The sequence below is a fragment of the Camelus dromedarius genome, chromosome 21 (assembly GCF_036321535.1).
Source record: "Camelus dromedarius isolate mCamDro1 chromosome 21, mCamDro1.pat, whole genome shotgun sequence".
Classification (NCBI taxonomy): Eukaryota; Metazoa; Chordata; class Mammalia; order Artiodactyla; family Camelidae; genus Camelus; species Camelus dromedarius.
The window spans coordinates 11,354,724-11,380,906 of record NC_087456.1 but is presented as its reverse complement, the minus strand read 5'-3'; the positions used below and the strand labels follow the sequence as shown (position 1 = coordinate 11,380,906).

Sequence of the window (26,183 nt, the reverse complement as noted above, 5' to 3'; positions counted from 1 at the left end):
GAATTTCATGTAATGAAAGCAATAATGGTCTCTCGTTATGTCAGTGAAGTGATTTGCAGACTCCGCCGAAGGATGGGGGCTGGTTGCCAGTGAAGCCAATTATGTGATTAGAAGATCGGAAATTTTAGTCCCACCCCTGACCTCCTGGGAGGGGAGAGAGACAAGAGATTGAGTTCAGTCACCAGTGGCCACTGATTTAATCTATCATATCTATGTAATGCAGCCTCCATGAACACCCAAAAGGATGGGTTTGGAGAGCTTTCCAGTTGGTGAACCAGAACATTTCCATATGCCACCATGCTAGACCCCACACTCCATAAGGACAGAAGCTTCTTTGTTTGGAGCCTCACCCGATGTATCTCCTCATCTGGTTGTGGATTCCTATCCCTTAATATCCTTTGTAATAAACCAGTAATCTAGTGAGTAAATGGGTTTCCTGAGTTCTCTGAGCCACTCTAGTAAGTTAATCACACATGAAGAAGGGATTGTGGGGACCTCTGATTTACAGCCACACAGTCAGGAGCACAAGTGACAACCTAGACTTGCAGTTGGCATCAGGAGGGGAGGGCAGTCTGTGGGACTGAGCCTTCAGTTTGTTGGAATCAGTGCTATCAGAATTGAGCTGATTTTTAGGACATTAATGTGGTGTCTGAGAATTGGTGATGGTGTGTGGGAAAAGCCCACCCACATAGGATTTGAATCAGGAACCCTTGCTTAGTAGAATTGAACCTGGGCAAACTCAACTCTTTGGAACAGTCTCTTCAATTGTTAGTCAAGTGGATTTACTGAGCACCTACTGAATGCAAAGGAAGATGCCCCTGAAATGACACCACCATGATTCCTGCATTCCAGAAAGTCTTCTGTTTAAGGAAAAGCACAGGACTATATATTACAGGAGGAGGTACCCTTTCAAAGCCAAGGGCTGAAGGGGCTAGAGTCCAGGGGTGATTGATGGGGGCATGTTAATACTGGGTGGTTCAAGCAAGAAAACTAAGATTCTATCCCATGCCAGGATTGTGGCATTTGTCATGTTAATTCATTGACTTGAAACCCTGAGAGGTGGAGATTACCCTCTCCTTTCATAAGTGAGAAAACTGAGGCTCTTACGATTTGAATTATTGGCCCTGCCACTAATTCAAACCCAGGGTTCCTTCTCTTCAGAGCCCAAGCTCTTTTCACTATACCGTATTGCCTCTCAGCACAATACATGACTCACCTGAGTATTGAGTTAATGTTTGTTGAATTAAAACATCTGATGATTAAGTTAGTGAGAGAGTGTTTCCAGGAAAGGATAACCTAGAAATGGTTCTTAACCATCCTGCAATTAATTCTCATTAGTATTTATTGAGCATTTATTACATACCAGGTACTGTGATAAGGATTTTATATACATTATACCACTTATTAGAAAATCAACTAAAGGTGGCTATTAACTCCATTATATACGATGACATTTAGAGGCTGCACAATCGTCCTGAGGTTGGGAGTGGAACCAGGATTCCAGATTGCGGCTTTTTGTCTCCGAAGCACAGACTTGCTGCATTCTCTTGTGCGAACTTGTTCCGGTAGCACATCAGTGAGCAGTTACTTCTTTTTCTTCCGTTGTCACTGCCCATTTCTTCCCAGGTGCGGAGATAAACAGCTATGGATTTCAAGTCACAGGAAATGAGATTTTAAAAGCTACTTGCCTGTTACCATGCCAATATAAACAGCCTCACACCCACTCCATCATGATCACATTAGAATAAGCAAAAGCAATTACAGCAGCAAAGACCAAAAATACTGTATTAACAAAATTAGTGCTGCAGTCATGTGGGCCAGTGACTTGGAATAAGGACTGGATGTAGTTCCCTGCCTTATGCCCTCCGCTCTCTCTTCCCCATCTTACCCTTATCCTTCACTTCCTCCTGATCCACGAACAGCTTCATTCAGAATCACTACATAGTCAGCGTTTCAGCTGATCTGTCAAAGTTCTTGGCATTTATGGATGTTAGAGATTCCTTTGAAGGTCTCTGTACATGATAAGTTGGTTTCAGACATCTCACTTTTGGACTCCAATATTTTCCTGTAACGACGAAGTTGAAAGACAAGAGCCCCTATTCAGGCTAGTGTTCTAGATTGTTGAAATGCAGCGCTCTGGGATGTGTGTTCTTGACAGCTGGCCACAAGACAATGAACTGGGAGCAGAGGTGCATTGAGGGAGACCCTGTGTTTCAGCTCCACACTCCGGGCACTTTCACACAGTATCTTGTTCCCCTAACAACCCCGGGAGGTGAGTGGGCTTTTTTCCTTTTGTCAGACTGACAGAAATGGGGGGAAAAGAAGTAATTTGCCTCCAGCTACACAGCTCTAAGTGGCTGAGCGGGGATCTGAACCCAGGAGGGTATAACTCTGAAGACGGCTTCTTTTTTTCCTTATCAGATAATGTGAGTGTGCAAGTCACTGGGTTCACATATCAGAATTTGCTGGGGCTGCACTTAACATAAAAAGCAGAGGATTCAACTTCTGAGCTCCTTCTCTGCCTTTTTAGACTCTACTTGCTGTATCTCATTAATGCCTTGGAAGTGAGAGTGTCTCTGGGCTGCTTTGAGTCCCAATGCCAGTGTCACGTGTGTTAATAACCTTCCCCCCAAACCTACCCACACAGCTACCTGACTTAAGGAGCAGTTCATTCTCGTCAGATGGCTGGCTAATGGGCAGTAAGGATCATTAGACTGGTGATTTTGTTTTAAGGGAAATTCATATAAGAGTTTCTCTTTTTCCCTTCCAAAAAAAAAAAAATGAAGAAATCAAATCTCGTTAAAATAAGCAGTGGTAACGCATAATCTTAATGGATACTGAATTTCAGGCACGATCTGCTGTAAAAGCGGGGATTGGAAAGGACTTCTACATCCTCAGTTTTTCCTGTTGGTATTTATGAAATGTAGGGGTGCAGGGTAGCTGGGGGCATAGATTGAAGACAGGGGAGAGGAAAGAGGGAGAGAAAATGTTATAGTTTATATTCAGGAAATGGGGTTTTTATAGATAAGCAACTCTTTCCTTTTGATCTATCCCTCCTCTTAAAAAAAAAATACAGAAATTAGTGAATAATCCAACCAGCCAACTGAAGATGAAATCTAAAACCAATGTTTATGTCCATGGAATTTCACGACATACTGTAAAATAAAACATGAATTATAATAATTACATTTGAGAAAATGCTTCTCAACGTTCCCAGCAGTAGCAGTATCCCCTGGGAACTTGTTAGAAATGAAAATTCTCTAGGGCCCTCCCAAGACCTACTGAATCAGAAACTGGAGGTAAGGCTCAAAAACTATTTTAAAAGCCCTAATGATCTTTTGCTGGAAATTAAGAGTACAGAAACAAACATAGTTTTGAGGGTAGAGTCTTTTTAAAATTCTATTTTAATATATCACCCAGAATTCTGCATAGAACAAAGTCAGTTTGGGTAGACCTATAAACTACCAATAGAGGGCAACGACTTTTTAACTATAAAAATGAAAAGGATTCATGCTAATTCTTTCTTTATTTCTAAGCTTTGATACACCAGTAGAAATGACAACTTATTTTTCTTCTTAAGTTTAGGGGTCAGTTGTGCTCTGCAAGTTTGTTTATTAGAAGTTGGGGTACATTTTCCAACAGAATAATGACCAACTTCCTAGAGATGCCCACAAGTCTGTTTAACCCACCAATTATTAAAAATGTGCTGGTGACAGTCTAACAGCTCGGCATGCCAGAGATGCCTTCTAACAAAAGAGGGTTCTTCCCTTCTTCACTTCCCTTTGGTAGCAGGCAGATTAGGTGTGCCTGGAGTAGATGTCCCAAAGACACAGAGATGGGAGAGCAGAGAGGAGTGTGACTGACAGCTCTCAAGACCAGGGTGCTAAGGAGAATGGGGAGCTAGAGAGCCTGTTAAACATAGCAGAGAATAGCCAGGGGCTTAGGACCTTAGGACCTGTGGCCTGCTCAATACACTTCTTAGTTCCAGACTCACTCCTCAAACATCTCCTTTCTGTCCCACCAGGTATCCTGGGGGTTGCACTGCCTGCTTCCCTTTCCATTGCCCTTAGTGGGCTGCTTCTGACTAGGGCTTCCTTCTGTCTTGGGTTCACAGAACAGAACAGTCTGTCAATTTCCCTTCTCCCTTGCCTTTTGAGACACTGTGAAGAATTTCATTCCAAGTGATGAAAGAAAATTGACGAGAAATAAAAATTGTCCTTATTAGTTCGTATCCTTCTCTCACTCCATCTCGTGACCACTGACAACCCTTGTCATCCCCTCTCCTCTCTTCCCTTTTTCTTGTCACTTTGATCTGCTGGAGGTAAGTTTTAAAAAAGAAAGAATGGAAGAAGAGAACAAGAAATTACCCAAGAAAATTTTCTTGAAACGAAGGACATAAATTCTTGGGTTGAAAGCGCTTACTGAAAGCCTAGCACAATGGATGAAAACGGAACCACAGCAAAAGATACATCCTTTTGAGTTCTCAGAACATTGTTATAAAGGAGTTTCTAGGAGAAAAAAAATCGGGTTCAATATGAAGAATGAAGGATCTGAACGCTTTTGACTTCTCAACAGCAGGACAATGGAGAAATGCTTCCAAAATTCTGAGAAAAATGATTTCTAATCCAGAATTCTACACCCAGGCAAGCTATTAACTGAGTATAAGAGTGAACATGTTAGGTCTCAAAGGTTTAGAAAGCTGCTAGAAGATGTCTTCTACCAGCAAAAAGGAGTAAACCAGGACAGCAGAAGACATGGGGTGCAGGAATCAGGGGATCTAACCCAAATAAGTGGCATGACTTCTCAGGAGGCTGGGGCAGAGACATTCACAGAGCTGGCAACAGAACAGTTCAGGAGCCTCCAGGAAGGACTTCTTTATGGAAATGAGATGGATAGACTAATGTGTTTTAATATATTAAGAAGAGGCTTATTTGTGGGAGAGTTTGGAGTCAAATTAATGATAAGTAAACTAAGCAAGTGAAAAGACCAAGTCTATTATGAGGAAACATTGCAGAAAAGGAAGAGTAATCACAATATACTACATGACTTAGCTGTGAATAGCATTCATCTAGTTGTAATAATATAAACAGAGACTTATCTAACCAAAGTGATGACACAAATATATGGGGAAGATGGGGCAGTGGGAAAAGGCGTGGAGTTTTGTGAGTGTGAGATTGGAAGTAAAGGATGGGGGAGTGGGAGGATGCTAAAATCTCAGAGATCCATGGATGATGCCTGAAGCTGAGGTATCAGGACATAGTGATTTGAACATTACACTCACACATGGAGATTGACAGCAGTGCAGTCAGCCAATTGCAGAACAGGAAATTGGGTGAAAAGGAAGAAGGCCTAGGGGACTAAGGATTTTAATAATTTTCTTGGCCAGTTAATTCTTTAAACTATGTGTATGTATAGTGTATACAAAAAGAAACACCAAATTTTCTGAAGAGAAGCAAAGACTTTTGCCACCCTTCCCCCTAAATTCCATACAGTAATTTCTAATTAAGGGCCAGATTATTACTATCTTATTTTTTTCTGGGAGGGCCCCAGAGCTCTTGGTATGATACAGTATTCAACTCCTCAAATGAAGAAGGAAACCTCCTCTTAATCCAAATCAGCATTTTGCTTGGGGGTGGGAAAGGCCTTCTTAGTCCTTCCCCGTTTGCAAGGACCCAGCAAGTCCACACTGAGAGCCGTCCAGGGCATCCTTGCACTGTGGGTTCAGTCAAGACAGTGTAGCTACAACCTCCATCTCTCCCACCCCGCATCTCACCCGATTATCTGTTCAAGTGGTAGCTGGACTTTATGTCTTCCCTTCTAGTTAGATTTTGAGTCTTTAAGGCCATAATGTCTCATATGTAGATATCAATAAAAATATACATAAAAAACATATAACCCTACTTCACATAAAATTAGAGAAGACACATTGAAAGAATTATGCATTTTAACAATCATAATACTTCACAATTGTAGTAATAATTGAATGAGGCCCTCCTGTGGGCCCTTGACCTTCTAGAATGCCTTAGAAGCAGAGCAGCCCTGCTCTGGGGTGGGAGCAGCCCTGGGCTGTTGATGGATGTGGCATCACCACCTTAACTGACCAGCACACCGGTGTCTCAGACCTGCGCCAGGCTCTCAGATCACGGACAAGAGAGCTATTCTTACTGTATTGATTTGGTGTAACTATTTTTTAAGCTCAAGATTAAATTAATCTTTGGCAGCCATTCTGAGGAAGGCACCTCTGCTCTTCATGCAGGACCTCTGGCTCACTGTGGACCAGAAAACACAGCTGAAGCAGGACTGCCATGCAGGCTTGTTGGATGAGGGTCAGACTCACTGAGAGCAAGGCAGTTTCCCAGGCCCTGGAGGCTGGTCCTGAACACATTCGGTGGCGTTACTGGGCTGGAGGAGGAGGGGCTTCGACCCCATCCTGTGTGAGATTATTTATGAGCTTAGAAGAGAGGGTGTCTACGTTATTCAGGCTTGATGACTTCTGCTTTTCATCTGGCTCTTTTTGTTCAGATTGGCACCATTCCTGGTACCTTTCCAGAGCTAGCAGCCCTCTTTTCCATCCTGATTTACAATTCTCATCCAGTGCCTTCAGTTTTTCAGGCAGCCGCGTCCAGTGCTGCTGGACAGATTAAACCGAAGATTTCCTTCCCTTTCTCCTGGATCTGTTCCTTTCTTATCTTCTCCCTCTCTTAGTCTGTCAGCTAAACCTGAGTAAGATTATTGGGAAGGAATGACTGGGGTATATCCAGACAATGGGTTATATTCATCAATGTAAAGGAGTGAACTGTTGATACACACGACACTGTGGATGGATCTCAGGGGCATTTTGCTAAGTGGGAAAAGCCAGTCTCCAAAGATCATATGCTATATGATCCTATTTTTATAATGTTCTTGAAATGACATAATTATAAAAAAAGGAGAAGAGATTAGTGATTGCTGGAGGGAGTGTGAGTGTAAAAGTGTAGCATAAGGGAGATCACTGTGGTGATGGGACAGTTCTGTGTTTTGAATGTGGTACTCAGTACATGAATCTACACATGAGATAAAATGTGTTACACAGAGTTATATGTACACTTTATAGCAATGTAAATCTTCTGGTGTTGATACTGTGTTTCATTTATATAAGATGTAACCAGTCAGAAATCTGGGTGAAGGGTACACACATGGAATCTCTGTGCATTATCTTTACAGCTTTCTGTGAATTTATAAGTATTATAAAATAAAACTTTTTCTTAAAATAACAAACTATTATACATGTAACAATATGGATGAATCGCAAAATAATTACATGGAATGAAATAAGCCAGTCAAAAAAGGAAACAAAAGAAAAATAGAAATAATTAGACTACATCAAAACTAAAAACTGTAATGCTGCAAACCGTACTATAAAGAAAGTGTGTGTAGCACAGAGAACTATATTCAATAGCTTGTAATAACCTGTAATGAAAAAGAATATATATATATATGTATAACTGAATCACTATGCTGTACACCAGAAATTAACATAACATTGTAAATCAACTATACTTCAACATTAAGAAGTTTTTTTAAAAGGAAGTGAAAAAATAACCCACAAGATGTGAGAAAGTCATTGCAAATCATATATCTGATAAAGGGTTCATATCCAAAATATATAAAGCACTCTTGTAACTCAATAATAAAAAGACAGACCCAATTGAAAAATGGGCAAAGGATTTGAGTGGAAATTTCTCCAAAGAAGGCATTCAGATGGTCATCAAGCACGTGAAAAGATGTTCAACATCATCAGTCACGTGAGAAACGCAAGTCAGAGCTACGTAAGATAGCAGTTCTCACTTACTAGGATGGTGATAATCAAGAAGACAGGTAGTAGCGAGTGTTGATAGGATGTGGAGACATTTGGAACCCTCATTCACCACTGGTGGGAATGTAAAATGGTGCAGCTACTTTGGAAAAGAGTTAGGCAGTTCTTCAAAATGTTGACCATAGTTACCATGTGATACAGTAATTTCACTCCGAGAACTGAAAACAAGTCCATACAAATACTTGCACACGAATGTTCATAGCAGCAGTATTCATCAAAGTGACTCAAATGCCCATGAACTGATGAATGGAGGAGTGAAATATGGACTATCCATACAATGGGATATTAGTCAACAGTAAAGCCGAATGGAGTACTGATACATGCTACAACATGGATGAACCTTGAAAACCTTATGCTAAATGAAGGAGGCTCGTCACTGAAGGCCACATACCATGTTGTTTAATTTATGTAAAATTGGTTGTCCGGAATAGGCAAATCGATAGGGACAGAAAGTAGATTGGCAGTTGCCTAGGGGATTATGGGGTAAAGGGGCATGACTGATAGTACAGGGTTTCTTTTGTGGGGCATGGAAATATTCTAAACTTAGATTGTGCTGATAATGGTTGCACAACTCTGTAAGTGTGCTGGAAGTCATTAAATTGTACACTTTAAATGGATGCATTTTATGGTGTATGAATTTTATCTTTAAAAAGATATTTTAAAAGGTATATACTCTATGATTCCATCTATGTAAGATTTTTGAAAATGCATGCTAATCTATGGAGACAGAAAATAGCAGTTGCTTGGGGATGGAAGGATAGGGAGGTAGGGATTATAAAGGCATATGACAAAACTTTTAGGGGTGATGGATATGTTTACTAACTTGTGGTAATTGACCTATACATATGTCAAAACTTAACAAATTGTATGCTTTAACAGGTACAGTTTATTGTATATTGATAATGATGCACTTTTTAAATGGGCCATAGCAAAAATGTGTGAAATTCACTAATACTACAAGTATCTATTGGGTACTGGTAAATCGTTAGCTCCCAGGGTTACAGTGGTGAGGAAGAGCCGAGTCCAGCCTTTAAGCACACCCTGTAAGAGTCCAGGCAAAGAAGAAAGCTTCAGATTGCAAAATGGTTGCAAAAAAACATGAGCTCTACAGAAATACAGATAGTCCCTGACTTAGGATTTTTCGACTTTACAGTGGTGGAAGAACGATATGCCTTTGGCAGAGACTGTACTTCGAGTTTTGAATTTTGATCTTTTCCTGAGTGATTAATATGCAGTGTGATACTCTCTCATGGTGCTGGGCAGCAGAGGTGAGCCTCAGATCCTAGTCAGCCGCACGATAGCTAGAGTTAACAGCCATTCTCTTTTTCACTTTTAGTCCAGTACTCAATAAGTTAGGTAGGATACTCAACACTTCATTATAAAATAGGCTTTGTATTACATGACTTTGCCCAACTGTGGGCTAATGTAAGTATTCTGAGCGCATTTAAGGTAGCTAGGCTAAGCTATGATGCTTGGTGGGTTAGGTGTATTAAATGCATTTTTGACTTATGATATTTCCACCTTAGGATGGGCTTAACGGTGATGCAGGAAAAACGGATATGGGACATGAGGAGGGCCATGTCCCAGGCTTTGGCTGAGCCCCCGGGACGTGCCCCACCAAGTGTGGGTCCTTGGCTTCGCGCAGGAAAGAATTCAAGAGCGAGCCACAGTTGAGTAAAGGTAGATTTATTTAGAGAGATACATTGAAAGACAAGAGAAAGGCCACGAGGTGTGGGGGTTGGGTGCTCAGATTAAAAGTAGGTACACACTCCATAGACGGAGTGTGGGCCATCTCAGAATGGAGAGAGAGAGAGGCAGCTGAGGCACCGTGTTGCCAGTTTTTATGGGCTTGGTGGCTTCATATGCTAATAAGTGTAAGGACCAGTCTAACTAGCCTGGGAAAGGGGCTGGGATTCCCAAGAAGTTGGCCATTTCCCACTCTTTGACCTTTTGTCGCTGGCCTTGGGACTGCCATGGTGCCTGTGGACATATTATTCACCATGTTAATATATTACAATGAGGGTATAATGAGGCTCAAGATCTGCTAGAAGTCAAATCTCCCACCATCTTGAGCCTCAAGGCCTACTGGGGGTTGAATCTTTCACCATTTTGATGTTAATTGCTGTAGCATTTCTTGAATGGCTGAGCCCTGCCCTCTTCCTGTCTCTTTGGGATGTCGCTCTTCTTGAGGAAGATCTGTATGCCTAGGGAGTCATGGACACCCTCCTGGGGACAGATGGAGGGGAGGAGTACCGGGGAGGCTTCCTGGAAGAGGTAGCCGTTGAGCTTAGCATTCAGGGGCAAATGGGAGTTACATGTAGAATGTGGGGTTTTGTGATGATGTAATGGTCCTCCTTCACAACACTAATGTAACGGAGTAGTAGCAGCTCATGGTACGTGCCTGTTACATCTCAGAGGAGACCTGATTTTATCTTCCTCATATCAAAGACATGCTTTTTTCCCCAGGAGCCACATCACAGTGAAGTGGGTTATTGTGTTAACATGCACCTTAACAATAAGTGCAAAGCAAAGATAAAACAAACAACCTTCAGTGCTCTCGGCAGACTTGCTATTACTTATTTGAGATCACATTTTTAAGATCTGTCCTTTCACTAAGTTGTTGGCTGTATGAGAACCAGGACCGAGTGTCTCATTTACCATTCTGTCCCCGGCAGGTAGTGTAGTGCTTGGCACAGAGCAGGGCTTTAAGAAGATCACTTGCTGATAGGGTCAGATTTGGGCTGATACAGAGCACATAAGAACACATTTGACTGGTGGCTTTAGGCATGGGTCACACTTCTAGTGACAAGAAGTATTCAGTGAAGCAGTCTGATTGTCCTGTCCCCATCCCCAGTACTGTCTGTCTCCTCATTTTGGCCCCAGTATTGCCAGCTCCCTCTACCCTGGCCCTGCCTCCCACGGGTTTTTCCTAGTGGTCTGGTATTTGGAGACTCTTTCTTTGGGTCCACTCCCAGAGGCTCCTGGGGTGAGGTTCTCCTGAGAAAGTGAGGACCGTCTGCCCTGGGACCGGCAGCGCTGGCCATTGGCCGGCTCTGGCAAGCTGGGCGTTCTCGGGCCCTGGCTCAGGGACCACTCATGTGTTTTTCCTCCCCTCCTGCCTCTAGCACTTCTCTATGCCACCATCTTCGGGAATGTGACGACCATTTTCCAACAGATGTACGCCAACACCAACAGGTACCATGAGATGCTCAACAGCGTTCGGGACTTCCTGAAGCTCTACCAGGTGCCCAAGGGACTGAGCGAGCGAGTCATGGATTACATCGTGTCCACCTGGTCCATGTCCAGAGGCATCGACACAGAGAAGGTAAGGAGGCGATGAGCTCAGGTAAACCACTGTCTCTCGGCTTTCCCAGGGAGACCTGAGGCTCACCTCGGGCGCAGTGCATCTCACACCTGGCTGTGCATCAGAGTTCACCTGGGTGTAGTTTTGGATTCCCAGGCCCTGCCTCCAGAGGTTTTGACTGCTTCCAGATCAGCCTTTCTCAAGGACCTGCAATTAAGAGCCATTATTTAAGAGATTGGAAAGGCAGGGTGTGTCTCCTGAAGAACAGAGACTAGAAGTCTAATTGCCCAGGGCAGAATTTCCCAAGCTGGTGTGATAAGAATCAGGGCCACCCAGGGTGAGGTGATCATTGTTCCTGATTCTTCTTTCACCTCAAGCTCCAAGATGGTACAGCATAGTTGCTGGTCCTCTCCATTTGCTGGTCAAACTTTTGATATTTTGTTCATCATAGATTTTTTACATGAATTTTGATTTTTCAAAATATTGCATTAAACTGTACAATATTTTGATCTTGATTGCTGAGTTTTTAACATCCCTTAAATTTTGTGTCCAAAGTCATTGCCTTACTGTAGTCTTGGCCCTGGTAAGAGTCCCATGATGTGGTCATTAAAAACACATTCCCAGCATAATGCTCCCAGACTTAAGACAATCCTCAAAACTATAGTAATCAAAATAGTGTGGTATTGGCACAAAAATGGACATATACATCAATGGAACAGAATAGAGAGTCCAGAAATAAACCCATACACCTACAGTCAATTAAACTTTGACAAAGGAGGCAGGAATATAAATGGAGAAAAGACAGTCTCTTCAGCAAGTGGTGTTGGGAAAGCTGGACAGCTGCATGTAAACCAATGAAGTTAGAACACTCCCTCACATTATACACAAAACTAAACTTAAAATGGCTTAAAGACTTAAATATAAGACATGACACCATAAAACTCCTGGAAGAGGATATAGGCAACACATTCTCTGACATAAATCATAGTAATATTTTCTTGTAACAGTCTCCCAAGGCAAAAGAAATGAAAGCAAAACTAAACAAATTGGTCCTAATCAAATGTAGAAGCTTTTTTTTTTAACATTTTTATTGAGTTATAGTCATTTTACAATGTTGTGTCAAATTCCAGTGTAGAATTTTTCAGTTATGCATGAACATACATACATTCATTGTCACATTTTTTTTCACTGTGAGCTACCACAAGATTTTGTATGTATTTCCCTGTGCTATACAGTATAATCTTGTCTATCTATTCTACATTTTGAAATCCCAGTCTGTCCCTTCCTACCCCCTGCCCCCTTGGCAACCACAAGTTTGTATTCTATGTCTATGAGTCTGTTTCTGTTTTGTATTAATGTTTTTGGCTTTTTTTTTTAGATTCCACATATGAGTGATCTCATAGGGTATTTTTCTTTCTCTTTCTGACTGACTTCACTTAGAATGACATTCTCCAGGAACATCCATGTTGCTGCAAATGGCGTTATGTTGTCGGTTTTTATGGCTGAGTAGTATTCCATTGTATAAATATACCACATCTTCTTTATCCAGTCATCTGTCGATGGACATTTAGACTGTTTCCATGTCTTGGCTATTGTAAATACTGCTGCTATGAACATTGGGGAGCAGGTGTCTTTTTGAAGTAGGGTTCCTTCTGGATATATGCCCAGGAGCAGGATTATTGGGTCATATGGTAAGTCTATTCCTCAAATGTAGAAGCTTTTGCACAGCAAAGGAAACCATAAACAAAATGAAAAGACAACCTACAGAATGGGAGAAAATATTTGAAAATGATGTGACCAATGAAGTTTTAATTTTCAAAATATACAGATAATTCGTACAACTTAATATTAAAAAAAAAATCAAAACATGGGCAGAAGACTTAAATAGACATTTCTCCAATGAAGACACACAGATAGCCAACAGGCACATGAGAATATGTTCAATATCACTAAGTATTAGAGAAATGCAAATTAAAATTACAGTGAGGTAGCAAGTCACACCAGTCAGAATGGCCATCATCAAAAATTCTACAAATAATAAGTGCTGGAGAGTGTGGGGAGAAAAAGGAAACCTCCTACACTGTTGGTAGGAATGTAAATTGGTGCAGCCACTATGAAGGAGAGTATGGAGGTCCCTTAAAAAACTAAGAATAAAGTTACATACGCTCCAGCATTCCCACTCCTGGCATATATCTGGAGAAAACTCCAGTTCAAAAAGATACATGCACCCAATGTTCATTTCAGCACTATTTACAGTAGCCAAGACATGCAAGCAACCTAAATGTCCATTGGCAGATGACTGGGTAAAGAAGATGTGCAAACACACTCACGCACACATATACAATGGAATATTACTCAGCCATAAAAAAGGATGAAATGTTGCCATCTGCAGCAACATGCATGGACCTACAGGTTATCACACTAAGTGAGGTAAGTCAGACAAAGACAAATATTATAACACTTATATGTGGAATCAAAAAAAATTATACCAGTCAATTTATTTACAAAACAGAAATGGACTCACAGACATGGAAAACAAACTTATAGTTACCAAAGGGGAAAGGGGAGGGAGAGGGATATATTAGGAAAATGGGATTAACAGATACACACCATTGTATATTAAATAGATGAAACAACAGGGATTTACTGTACAGCACAGGGAGCTATATCCAGTATCTTATAATAACCTATAATGGAAAAAAATCTGAAGCTGTACACCTAAAATTAACACAATATTGTAAATCAACTATACTTAAATGGGAAGAAAAACTCAAGAGATTTCCAGCTACCATTTCAGATCTTTGGAATCAGAACTTTTTGGGGAGAAATAGATTGGGGTAGGGATTGGAAATCTGCATTTTTAACAAGTGTCCTATTTGTTAGACAACCTGGGAGATACCCATCAAGGGCTGTGCCTTAGTGAGCATCTGACTTGACCAGAGCATCCCTTAGGCTCTTCTCTAGGCATCAGTTTTCCCACCTGTAAAAGGGAAATGGCAATAAATCCCTGTCATTCTCCAAGACTTGCATTATTCTGGATGCATTTCAATAAAGGGAGGAAAATTCGATGGTACTGGAAAGAGCAGAGAAAAGATAGAGTGAGTTTTCTGTTAATCATTGATGAATTAATCTCCTTTGTAATATATTCTACAAGCAAACATGTTAGGTTAGTTTTTCTCTGCTTCTAGAGTCCTTTTATGTCCTTTTAAACAGCACTTCCCCCTTTAATCACCATTCCATAAGTACTTAGGGGATACCAGTTCCTTTCATTGTTAGAATAAGGTGAACAGAACCATATCGCTATTGAAAAATACCTTATGCACATTCAGAGTGAAATTCACCTGGCTTTGGGCTCAGCTCTCCATGCTCCTGATCCTTCTCCATGAGAAGAGTCAGTTAACATTGTAAGTGGGAAAATTTCACTAATGATCCCAACTTAGAATGAATGATGCTTCGATGTTGTTGAGTATCTGCCACAATCACAGCAATAACTAATGACACCATAGCATCAGCTACCATGTCTTGAAGGTGCATTAAGAGCAGATATTTACTGCACTTCTGCATGCACCTGGCCCTGCATCCATGCCTCACTTAGGCTTCGCAACAACCCTAGGAGGGATCTGTTCCTGTTTCTACTGAAGGGATAAGGACACAGCAGCTCAATTAATTTTATTTATTGCCCTTGGTCACAGAGTTCAGAATGGCAAAGCTGGGATTTGACCCAGTTTTGTTTTTTAATTTTACTTTTTATTGAAGTGTAGTTGATTTACAGTGTTAGTTTCAGGTGTACAGCAAAGTGATTCAGTTATACATGTACCTACATGTATACATGCATATATTTTCAGATTCTTTTCCATTAGAGCTTATTACAAGGAATTGAATACCGTTCCCTGGTACTACACAGTAGGTCCTGAATCCAGTTTTGTCTGACTTCAAATCTTGTGCTCCTCCTACTACTTTTTTTTTTTTTAATTTAAAACATGTACTGCCGGGGGGAGGGTATAGCTCAAGTGGTAGGGTGCTTGCTTAGCGTGCACGAGGTCCTGGATTCAGTCCCCAGTACCTCCTCTAAGAATAAATAAACCTAGTTACCTCCCCCAACCAAAATAAAATAATTAAATAATGCAATAATAAATAAAACATAAAGCTATTTAAAAATAAAAATTTTTTAAATTTAAAAGATAAAAACATGTACTGGAGGGAAGAAGGGAGAGTCCAGATGGAGTCGCCCTCATTTCTCAGATGGGCAGGGTGTTGGTTGGGTGGGACTTAGTCCCAGGCTTTGCCAACCAAGGCGTCTGTTGTTTCTGCTCTGCTCTCTCACCAAGGCCCCCGTAGGTTCTGTGGGTGCCTGGCAGCTGATGGAGCAGAAAGGAACTTTGATCTCTAAGCCCTGGGGCCCCTTTTTCCAGGAGTCGGGATGCCTTTGTAAATCCGGTTGTCGGGAAGGAAGCCCTTCCCCACCCTCACTGCAGGGCTGGGCTGGGCAGCTGCCCAAGGGAGACAGCGCCCATGTCAGCGCTGGTCCTCCTTTCCTTTCCCTGCTGCCTCACATGTGAGAGGGCTTTGGCATTTATCCCAGGCTCTGATCCAGATGGAAGAGAGAATATGTGGCAACTCACTGCGGAGCCCACCCTGGCCGGGGGTGGCCACTCCTCCTTGGGGTTTCCTTGTCAGGCAGCTGCTGGGGAGAGAGCCAGTCCCAAGGTCCCATGTCCCTCCCCACCCAGGACAGAATGGTCAGTGGGGACCAGGGGAGCCTGGGGTGCGTGTGTGAGGTAGAGGGGAGGTAGCACTGGGCAGCTACAGCGTTACTAGTGATTCACTGATACCTGTGAGCTCACCATTGGCTTCTCTGAGCCTCAGCTTCATTGTCTGTAGTACATGGAAACTAGGTGACTTTGAGGACTAAGGCTGACCTCTAAGGCCCTTTCAGCCCTGATTTTCTGGACTTCAAACCTCCCTCGGGCTGACCTGCTGCTCTGCTCTGCAACGTCAGAAATGAGGGCTCACGTGCACTGAGCACTTTCAAGTGCTGGGCATCAGACCTGGACTTTCACACAGGAGCTCACGGAATCCTTCGAAGAATTCTGTATTCGAGTTAGAAAATGAAGACTTGGGGAAAGACGCTACATAGAGCTTCATGTACAACTAGTACATTTTGAAGCCAGAAATTGAATCCAGATCTCTGACCCTAAAGCCTGTTCTCTCAACCATGGGGACACCACCAACGCCACCCTGGGAGGCTCCATGAGGCCTTCGAGGCCTCAGAGGCCAGCAAGGATGGTCCCTCCTCAAACTGTGCAGAAGGGAAGGCTGTGGGAGAGATGAGTTCAGGAGCCCACCACCCCGCTCAGTGTGGGCCCAACAGAAGAATGATGGAGATGCTGATGGCCATGAGAGTCTGTTAATTTCTCCACTCTGGGTCCTGTCTCCTCCTCGCATGTGCTTTCCAGTGGCTCCAGGAACAGTGCCCATGAATAAAACATTGTCTCCATGCCGAGGCCTCTCACCAGCAGCCTCTGTCAGCAAAGTCCAGCCCGAGGGAAACCAACTATTTACAGGTGAACTCACCTGGAGAACAACTCTTGGTTTCAAACCACTAGGCACAGCTTTGACATGACAAGCACGTGTTCCCCACTTCCTGGTGTTCTGCTTGGAGAGGAGAGCATTCAGATTAAATCTGCATTTCTCCAGGAGTCTTGTTTTCATGAGCCTTAAGGAGGGAAGTACTTAGTGAGTGCTCTGCCCAAGCATTGACAGTCTGAGCTTTCCTCTGCTCCAGGGAACACGTTCATGCCCTTGGCATCCTGCAGCCCCAGAGCCAGGGTGCAGAGGCGTACAGAGGGAGGGACCTGCGTTTATTGAGTCCCTTCCTGGGGCCAGGCGTGGTCCCAAGGATGTAAACTGGTAGATGTAATTTCATTTAAGCCTCATAAACGAATGTTAGCAGCGTGCATTTTACAGGAGAAACTGAGGTGTAGAGCAGCTGTCACTTGGAGAGGAAGGAATTGGGATTTCAACTCTGTGACTTCCTCTTTCTGCTGCCAGGCTCCATGCAGAGCAGAGCATGCAGAGAGGTGGGATAGGAACAGAGCTGCCCTGGGCAAGGCAAGATTTGAGCTGGGTGTTGAAGGAGGCTGAGGGACTTCTGGATTCAGAGATGAGCACAGGATCCAGAGGCAAATAGCCTGCACTGAGGCAGAGAAGCAGGGGTGGGGAGTAACCAGCACCCCAAGGCAATGTCTTCATTGTGTCCCCAGCTTTGTTCACAGTCTAGGATGGGAGAAAGGATTACTAACCCCGTTGAAGGTGTCCTGTTTTGTTACCTTGTACTTGCTATGTATGGTGCTATGGATGGTTTCTTGCAAAGATTTAGTTCAGAGAAATATCTCTCTCCCTAGAAAAGGCTGAGAAATTTTTATTTCTTTGGAAGATGAGACCTGCATGGCCTCATACATTTCCCATTTCTCCTTGAGTTTCTACATGCTGAGAGTCAAATTACCAGCTGTTTGTTCTGAGCAGCCGTATAACATAAGAGGCGGGTTGTGTCTAAACGAGGCTGTGGAGTTAGACTACCCAGTTGGAGAGCCCAGCTCTGCCGTTTCCTGGCTGTGCAACTGCGGGCAAATTACTGATCTTCCCTGTGTCTCAGTTTCCTCATCTGTAAAATGGTACCATGAGAGTACTTCTATCATGGGTTTGTGTGAGGATTCCTTTAGCTGAGGCAGGTGACACTTGAAAATGTAAAATCACTACCCTCCTGACTTCCCTTCTCCTTTCCTTCTTTACTGTCCTTAACACTTACTGCTAAATTTTACTTATTTTGGTTTTCATTTATCTCCACCCCCTAGATAGTAAGTCACACAAGGGCAGGGGTTTTTGCCTATTTTGTTCACTGCTGCATCCTCACGGCCTGGAATGATTCCCGCCCTACGGGAACACCCTAAGGTGTTCAATAGTGTTGACGAAAACTTAATCAGTCGATCTAAGGAAGAAATGGAGGATTTTATTCAAGCTAAATTTGAGGATTTATAATCCAGGAAGAGCATCTCAGAAGTTTTGAGAACTCTTCTGCCTGTTAGAAGTTAAGGCACAGTTATATATGTTTTTTGAGGCAGAGGGCTATGCCTCCAATGATGTATTGCTGGCAGTTTATGTAATCCAGATCTGAGTGTCATGCTGGTGGGGCATGTGACCCCTCTCAAGACCAAGAAGGAATGTTAGCTTTTAAGGAGCTGTCTTGCTGATGCTGGGAGAATGCTGCTCCTGATGGCTGAGCAAGTGCTGCTGCCGATGGGGGAGGTCTGGTCGGCGCATCACGCAGATGCACAGTGCACGGTGGGGAGAGAGAAGGTCAAAGGGCGTGAGGAATTTTTTATTTTTTATGTTTCAGTTTTTCTTGTCTTGTCACACAGTGTGGATTTTATGCCACAATAGCTAAATATGAAATGAATGGATGACTCCAAAGTGCTTAGCAATGTCTGGCACATAGTAAGGGCTCAGCAAATAGTACTTAATGTTGCTCTTCAAGTCACACCCACCTTCAGTCCATCTGCAGAATATGTTCACAATTTGTTCACTTCTCACTGCCAGCGTCCCGGTCCAAGTCCCCTCGCCGCTCACCTGGATGCTGGCAGGAGTGACCCAACTCGACTCCTTGGCTCCAGTGCTGCCAACCTGCAGTCAGGGCCCCCTAACTCCCCTCTGTAGCTGCAAGGATCCTCTTAAAACATAGAGGATCTCCTGTCACTCCCTTGCTTAAAGTCCTCCAATGTGTTCCCATCACACTCAGAATCAAAATCAAGGTCTTGCTTATAATGTAGAAGCCTCTCCATGTGCTCAGGCTTGGCGTTCTCCCGAAACCTCGCCGCCTACGCCCACCTTCCCCCTCATTTGCACTGGCTATTTCTCAGGTCCCCTCACAGCCTCGGCTCTTCTCCTGGAATGTCCTTTCATATGACTCCCTCTGACACATGACGCAGATGTCAGCTTAATTGTCACCTCCTCAGAGAGGCCTTCCCAGATCTCCTATTTAAAGTGTCCCATGTATTCCCAGGCCCCGTCCCAAGCATTTAGCATAGATTTGGGGGGCCCCTGCCTGTCTCTCCTTTGAGAAGGTAGGCTCCACGAGGACAGGGACTGTGGCTGTCTTGGCCACTAGGGCCTTGAAGAGTGCAGTCTAGTCTAGTGGGTGTTGCTGCTGCCCCTGGGAAGCTGAGGGAGCAGCGAGCTGGAGGCCACAGCGAGGATCCTGACCCTTTTCTTCCCACGCTCTGTCAGGTCCTGCAGATCTGCCCCAAGGACATGAGAGCTGACATCTGCGTGCACCTGAACCGCAAGGTCTTCAAGGAGCACCCGGCCTTCCGGCTGGCCAGCGACGGCTGCCTGCGGGCCCTGGCCATGGAGTTCCAGACGGTTCACTGCGCCCCAGGGGACCTCATCTACCACGCAGGGGAGAGCGTCGACAGCCTCTGCTTTGTGGTCTCCGGCTCTCTGGAGGTGATCCAGGATGACGAGGTGGTGGCCATTCTAGGTAGGTGTTGTCTTTGCTGGGTGGAAACCTTCCGGTGCCTGGGGTTGGCTTAACTACTGCCTTCAACTGGAAATGGCTCCTGCTGGAAAAGCCCAATGGTTAGCACCCATACGTCTGTCCAGCGAACATCTGAGTGCCTGTTTTGTGCCAGGCACTGTTTGAAGCGCGTGGGATGTTTCAAGAACAAAATGGGTTTTGTGCTCAAGAGGCTCTTTTGGGGGAGGTGAACAATTAAACAGACATTTCTCCATAGTGGAAGGGGCACTGAAGCCAGTATTCAAGTCTTGGGGAAGGCTTCCTGGAAGAAATGACACTCGAGTTAAAATCTAAAAATTGAGCATGAGTTAGCATGGTGAAGAGAAGGGACAAAGGAGTATTCTCAGCAGAGGGGAAGGCGTGTGTGAAATCACTGCAGGGAGAGAGCGTGATTTAGCTGTACTCCTGTAAGTTCTCGGTGTGGCTAAAACACATAGAACAAGGAGGCACACGGTGAGGGATGAGGCCAGGACGCGGGCTGAGCGCTGGACAGATTATGGCAGGCTCTGGCAGCCATGTTTAGGGGCTTGGGTTTTATTTTGAGGCGCCCATGAGGGTTTAAAACACAGGAGAGGCACGGTCAGATTTGCACCTTAGAAAGATGACTGTAGGCGCAGCTTGGGGAGTGGATTGAAGGTGGGAGGCAGGGGCAGGGAGATAAGGCTGGAGACATGTTATCTAGGGGCAAGTTGGTGGTGCCCTGAACTCATATTTGCAGCAAGCAGATGGAGAGAAGCAAATGGAGTTGACATAGTCAAGAAGTAAAATGAACAGAACCTGTTGATGGATTTGCTGTGGAGGGAGAGGGAAGTCAAGGAGGGATGCAAGATCTCTCAGCTGGAAACTTGGGAAGCCAGTGGACCATACACTGGAACAGGGAATATGGCAGGAGGAGCAGGGGCATAGGGGAACAGTCTGGAACGTGATGGAATTTGATGTTCGAGCATCAGTGGCCTTTGACAGAGTCATGTGATCACCTGAGAACAGCTCTTTATGGGGGGCATGTTTACCTCTCTGCTGGAGAAGCCAATGTGACAATGCCCATCATTTATGATCATGCCTGCACCGGGCATTTTACATACAGGTTCTCAGTTCATCTTTACAGTAACCCTATGAAGTGGTTTTATTATTCCCATTTTGTAGAGGAGACAATGAAAGCCCAGAGAGGTAGGGACCTTTCCAAGGCCTCAAAGCCAGTGAGGTCCGTGGAACCAGGATCCTGGAGTCCCTCTGCTCTGATCCATTTTGCAGTACTGCAGTCCCAGTGAGGACGGATGTAGTTTGCTGGTGCATTCAGTTGCCAGACACTGCTAGACATTGTGGGCATATGTATATATTTTAATCTTTTGCATGTGTTTTCTTAGGAAACTGAGGCAGGGAGAGATTGTTAGACTGAAGTTAGGATTGAGATTCAAACTAAGTATTGAGATAGGTATAAATAGTGTCCAAAAAAAAAAAGCCTCAACTTTGTTTCTGCTCAACTTGGGAGTATATGATCTGCAACCCTTTCTCTCCTCCGGCCCTAAGCCAACTTCTCTTGATTATATGCTACTCAGGTTAACCCAAGGATGATTTATATTCCTTCAGCTTGGGCTGGCAGATGGTAGGAGGGAGACTGGGGTAGAGATTCAGTGGGGGGTGGAACCTGAAACTGTTGAAATAAGTTTCAGATTCCTAGTATCCACTGAACTCTGCAGACAGGGTTATTCTGTTGTTGCCTTCCTCATCCACAGAGACAGGAGATTCGGCTATGTATAAGGAGCAGCACACGTGAAGGGTGGAGCCAGTGCTATAGTATCTCTGCAGGGAAAGGACGTTTATCTCTACCTTCAATGCTAATCCGTGTCCCTGACAGAGGGCTTTCCTTTGGTAACAGCTATCTGGGCATTTGCCTGGCTGAGAAGGAGATTAGTGGGTTCCCCTTTGAATTTGAGTTGACTTTTGGTGTATGGCATCTTTCATCCATTCCCTTCACTGATAGCTCCCTGTCTGCCTTTCCAAAGCCTAGAGCCTCGGACCAGCCCACCCTCCTTACACACCCATGCTCAGGGCTTCCCTCTTGACCCCTTCTAAACAGCTGCACTACTAGGGGTTGGGTTTGGACACCTAGGCGTGGAGGTAGGAAGAGCTGCAGAGGGTGGGGAAGGCAAATGATTACTTCCCAGCCCTGTCTCTTTTCCCCTCAGCCTCGGCTTCTTGTGGGGAAGCAACTAAAGCTTGGTTCACTGTTGATTCCCAGAGCGTCAGCTGACTGCTTCTCCCAATCCAGCCCTGTGCCTCAGGCCCTCCGGGGCATCCTGCCGGCTCCTATTAGCAACACAGGTGGGGCTGCTGAACAGCCCAGCAGTTTCACCTTCAAGGTGGTTGTTGCCCTCAGGCCGTCCAGACTAGAAAAAGCGTGTGTCCCCAGGAGCCAAACTGGGTCCAAAAAGTAGGTCCAGGCTTGATGTCCTAGAGAACCTCTGATATTTCAGGAGGCTCTTGTCCTGGAAAAGGACAAGTTCATTGAGTGAACCTGATCTCTGGGCCAAGAGGCATAAGAGAGTCCAAGCTATTTGCTTCCTGGAGCAAAGTTCAGAGTTTTGTTGTTATTATTATTTTTCTCAGGGGCTGTTTGCTGAATTGAATTGAATTGAATTGAACTGAACTGAACTGAACTGAACTGAATTGAATGGCAGGCATAGACTGGGCTGGGAAGGGCCCCATGATCCAGAACAAGGGTCTGGACTTTATCTTGTGGGGATGAGAGGTGTAGAGAGAATTTTAAATGAGAATATCCTTTGCTCCATAAACTGAAACCAGTTTGTCCTTGTGAATGGGGTTCAAGTATCAAATAGGTATTAGAGCTAGATCTTTATTGCCCTTTGATGCCTTTCAGTTTAGTCCAACCAGAGTTTACTGAGGCACGGTCATACAGGTGAAGGTGCAGCAGTGGGCCAAACACTAGCCCCGCCTTCAAGGAGCTTCTGCAAGTGGAGGAGACTGCCATTAAAAAGGCAGAGTCACACTGCTTGGTAACTGTTACCTTAGAGAGAATACAGGTGCTTCCAGGAGAAAGTGATTGGACAAGTAACTGTTGAGCAGCTACTGTATACCTAGTGTTCCGAGGAGACCAGCCAGGGGGTCCTTAGTCATCATGAAGCAGGAGGCTTTTGGAAACGCCCAGAGCCCATGCATCTTGTTCCTTTGATCTCTAGCCTCTTGTTACCCGTTCACTCATTTACATTCTGCAAATTTGTTTCCTCCTTTCAGTTCTAATATTTCACCATCATTCTCTGTTTAATTTTAGCACCGACTCCCAAGAATGAGGCAGAGGGTCAGTACTCATAACTGACTGTGTTTAGTGTATGTTAGAAATAAAACCCTCTCTAATAGAAGTTTTTCTAGAAGAGTGGTTTTCAAACCTTCTTGACTGCAACTCAATGTGTGTTATATTGTGAACTGCTGAACACATGTTCGCACACATAGTTTTGCAGAAAACTCAGAACTTACTCCTGCTACATGAAATGCAACCTCATGTTTTCTGCTAAATTCTATTCTCTTTCAGTTAAAAAGAAGTTGATTGTTATGACCCACTTTAAATTGCTTTCTTGACCTGCTCTCAGCCTGCAGTTTAAAGACATGGTCACGCAAATGTAGACAACATCTCTCCCGGTTTGAAAGCCATGCTGTCCCCAGAGGTCAGGGACAGAGAATGTACTCGATAACCTCTTGTGATCTCCTTTCCCTCTGATGGGCTCTGATTTTTGAGATGACACTCTCCCAATCTCCTCTTGGAATTTTCTTAGAAATCACTTCATGGCTTCTTAAATTTAGTTTCTTGACTCTTTGAAATAAATTCAATCCTTTAGCCTCTGTGTTTTATTCACTAGATTTTTAAAAGTAATTTTATCCTAATTTCTCATAGATCTCAGAATAAACAGGTACAGGTACCCATTTTGCCCCTGCCCAAGTGGTCCTCCGGGCATCTGCGAGCAGGTTGTTATCTCAGTTCCGTGCTGCTTGACCAATATCAGTGAGTGACGAACTTTCGTCAGGGCTGAGCTTGAGCGTAATCCATCTCTCTGTGCTTCCATCTTGTAAGCGCATTGTTTAAATGCTCTTGTTTCACTTTGACTTCGTGTCCCTGTAGTAACTTCTGCGGGCTTTGCTTTTTAATACTTAATTTATATTTTAATCAATGACTACCTTGTGTCTTTTCTTCATGTTTTGTTCTGTTTCGTTGTATTGGGCAAAGCAGAAGCCTCTGTTGCCAGGCTACGCTGAGTAGTAGAAAGAACCCTGTACCCAGACCTGGAGAGTTAACCATAGCCCTGGTTCTGCACTAACTCCCTGGAGGAGTTATCACTAACTGGTTAGGCCTCCAAGGCCTGTGGTTCTGCTAAGTCCGTTTCACTGCATCAATTGCACATTTACTCACCTGGCTTTGTGAGCTGAGATCCTTGGGTTTCACGTCTCTGTCATGGCCCCGCACATGGAAGGCAGCAGGGCTGTTCGCTGAACTGAATTGCACTGAATTGAAATGAATTGAATTGAATTGAGGGGCAGGCAGAGACTGGGCCGTGAAGGGTCCCCTGGTCCAGAATAAGGGTCTAGGCTCTATCCTGGGGGGATGAGGGGCCCAGAGAGAGTTTTAAACACGGGGGTGACATGAAGATTTAGGCTCCACAAAGACAGAGGCATGGAGGCTCAAGTGAGGAATCACAAGGGCCTGAGTAAGGTGGTGGAAGGAAGATGGGGAGGAAGAGCCAGAGATACCAAGACGGGAGAACCTCCAGGACCTGGGAGTCAAGGAGAGGGAATAGTTTCCAGCAGTGACCGGAACGGCATTAGAGTTGGAGGAGGAGGAGGGAGGAGGGGAGGAGAGGGAGAGGGGAGGAAGGTGATAGGTTCATTTTGCTGAGTTTGCCATGTCTTTTTGGAACAGATCTAGCCATGGCTCTTGACTAGAGGAAACGCTTCTCAGCTTATGGATGGGCCAGAGTCTGGCCAAGGGGAAGGCTGATGGACAGGCCGTGACCCATGCAGCACAGATAGTCTGAGTTACCTTTCTACTTGCAGGTCTGTCATTATTGAACTAGAATTTACATGTACAGTCTCCTTAAATATACATGTGAAGCTGTAAATGCTTGTTCACAGGTGAAATTCTTTCTTTCTTTCTTTCTTTCTTTCTTTCTTTCTTTCTTTCTTCTTCTTCCTTCCTTCCTTTCCTTTCCTTTCCTTTCCTTTCCTTTCCTTTCCTTTCCTTTCCTTTCCTTTCCTTTCCTTTCCTTTCCTTTCCTTTCCTTTCCTTTCCTTTCCTTTCCTTTCCTTTCCTTTCCTTTCCTTTCTTTCTCTTCCTTCCTTCCTTCCTTCCTTTCTCTCTTTCTCTCTTTCTCTCTTTCTTTAATAGAACACCCGCTTCTTTTAGTTCCTAATTTGGAAGGCACTCTCGTCTTTGCTCAGATAGCTTCTTTGGGTCCATTGACCTTGGTTAGTCATTAATGTAGCATCTATTTCTTTAGCAATCACAGCATAACTTGGTTTTAGTCTGTTTGGGATTGAGTGGAGTGTCGAGAAAATCCTTATCTTAGATGAATGTTCTATCCCATTTGGGGAGACAAATGCATGATTAGTGACAGTAAGTACGTAGGTACCTCTTTCTATAGATGTCCTAGGGTAAACAGGGAAACGTTCGTGGAGGAAGTGGAAGTTGAGCTGGACTTAGAAAGACCATTGTGAGCCTCTAGAGTCGTTAGAGGTAGGCATACACGTGGCACGTTCAAGGTCCAGTGTGAGTAGTGTGGACTGAGAAGGCTTTCCATGTGGGCCAGTGGTTCTCAACGTCAGTGAGCGTAAGAAATTAACACAACATTGTAAATCAACTGTCCTTCAGTGACCCAATTGGAAAGCCTGTTCACAATGCAGATTCCCAGGTCCGCCCCTATAGATTCTGATTCTGAGGCTCTAGGATGGAGTCTTGGCATCTGCACTGTTAACATGCCCTCCCTTCCGTGGGGTGATTCCGTTGCATGTGGTTAGAGGACTAACTATACTTTGAGAACCATTGCTTTAGGCAGTCACTGCTTGATGTTCTTTTGTGTGGAATGGGGTAAGGTAATAAACATGGGGGATAGCAAGGCAGGGAAGCACGAGGAAGGGGGCCTTTTATTACGTTATCCTAAACCACCTGAAATTGCCAGTCTTCCACTGTTTCTGACCTGCCAAAATGGTAGGATAAATTTACTAGTCATCTACATACAAGGAGATAAGGCCCAGCCCAGGATGGTGGCTCCGTGAAGATAGAGTTAGGATTTAGCCATATGAGGTAGGGTGTTTCAGATGGCAAGTGTGGGGGCTGTTGCGTAACCATGGAGCTGCACTGGCGCTGGAGCTGAGAGCCCTGAGGGGCAGCAGTGGACCTGGGCTGGAGAGGCAGGTCACGGCTGGTCTGTAGACATTTCTAAATGTCA

At 44.2% G+C, this 26,183-nt stretch overlaps 1 protein-coding gene across 1 annotated transcript in view; it reads left to right on the top strand.

The window, feature by feature from the left end:
• KCNH1 (potassium voltage-gated channel subfamily H member 1) overlaps positions 1-26,183 on the top strand; it is a 332,954-nt gene that overhangs the window by 219,342 nt on the left and 87,429 nt on the right. Inside the window, exons 8-9 of the mRNA XM_031438629.2 lie at positions 10,981-11,180; positions 19,443-19,695. Of these exons, the coding sequence (XP_031294489.2) occupies positions 10,981-11,180; positions 19,443-19,695 (453 nt within the window). The remainder of the gene's footprint in view (positions 1-10,980; positions 11,181-19,442; positions 19,696-26,183) is intronic.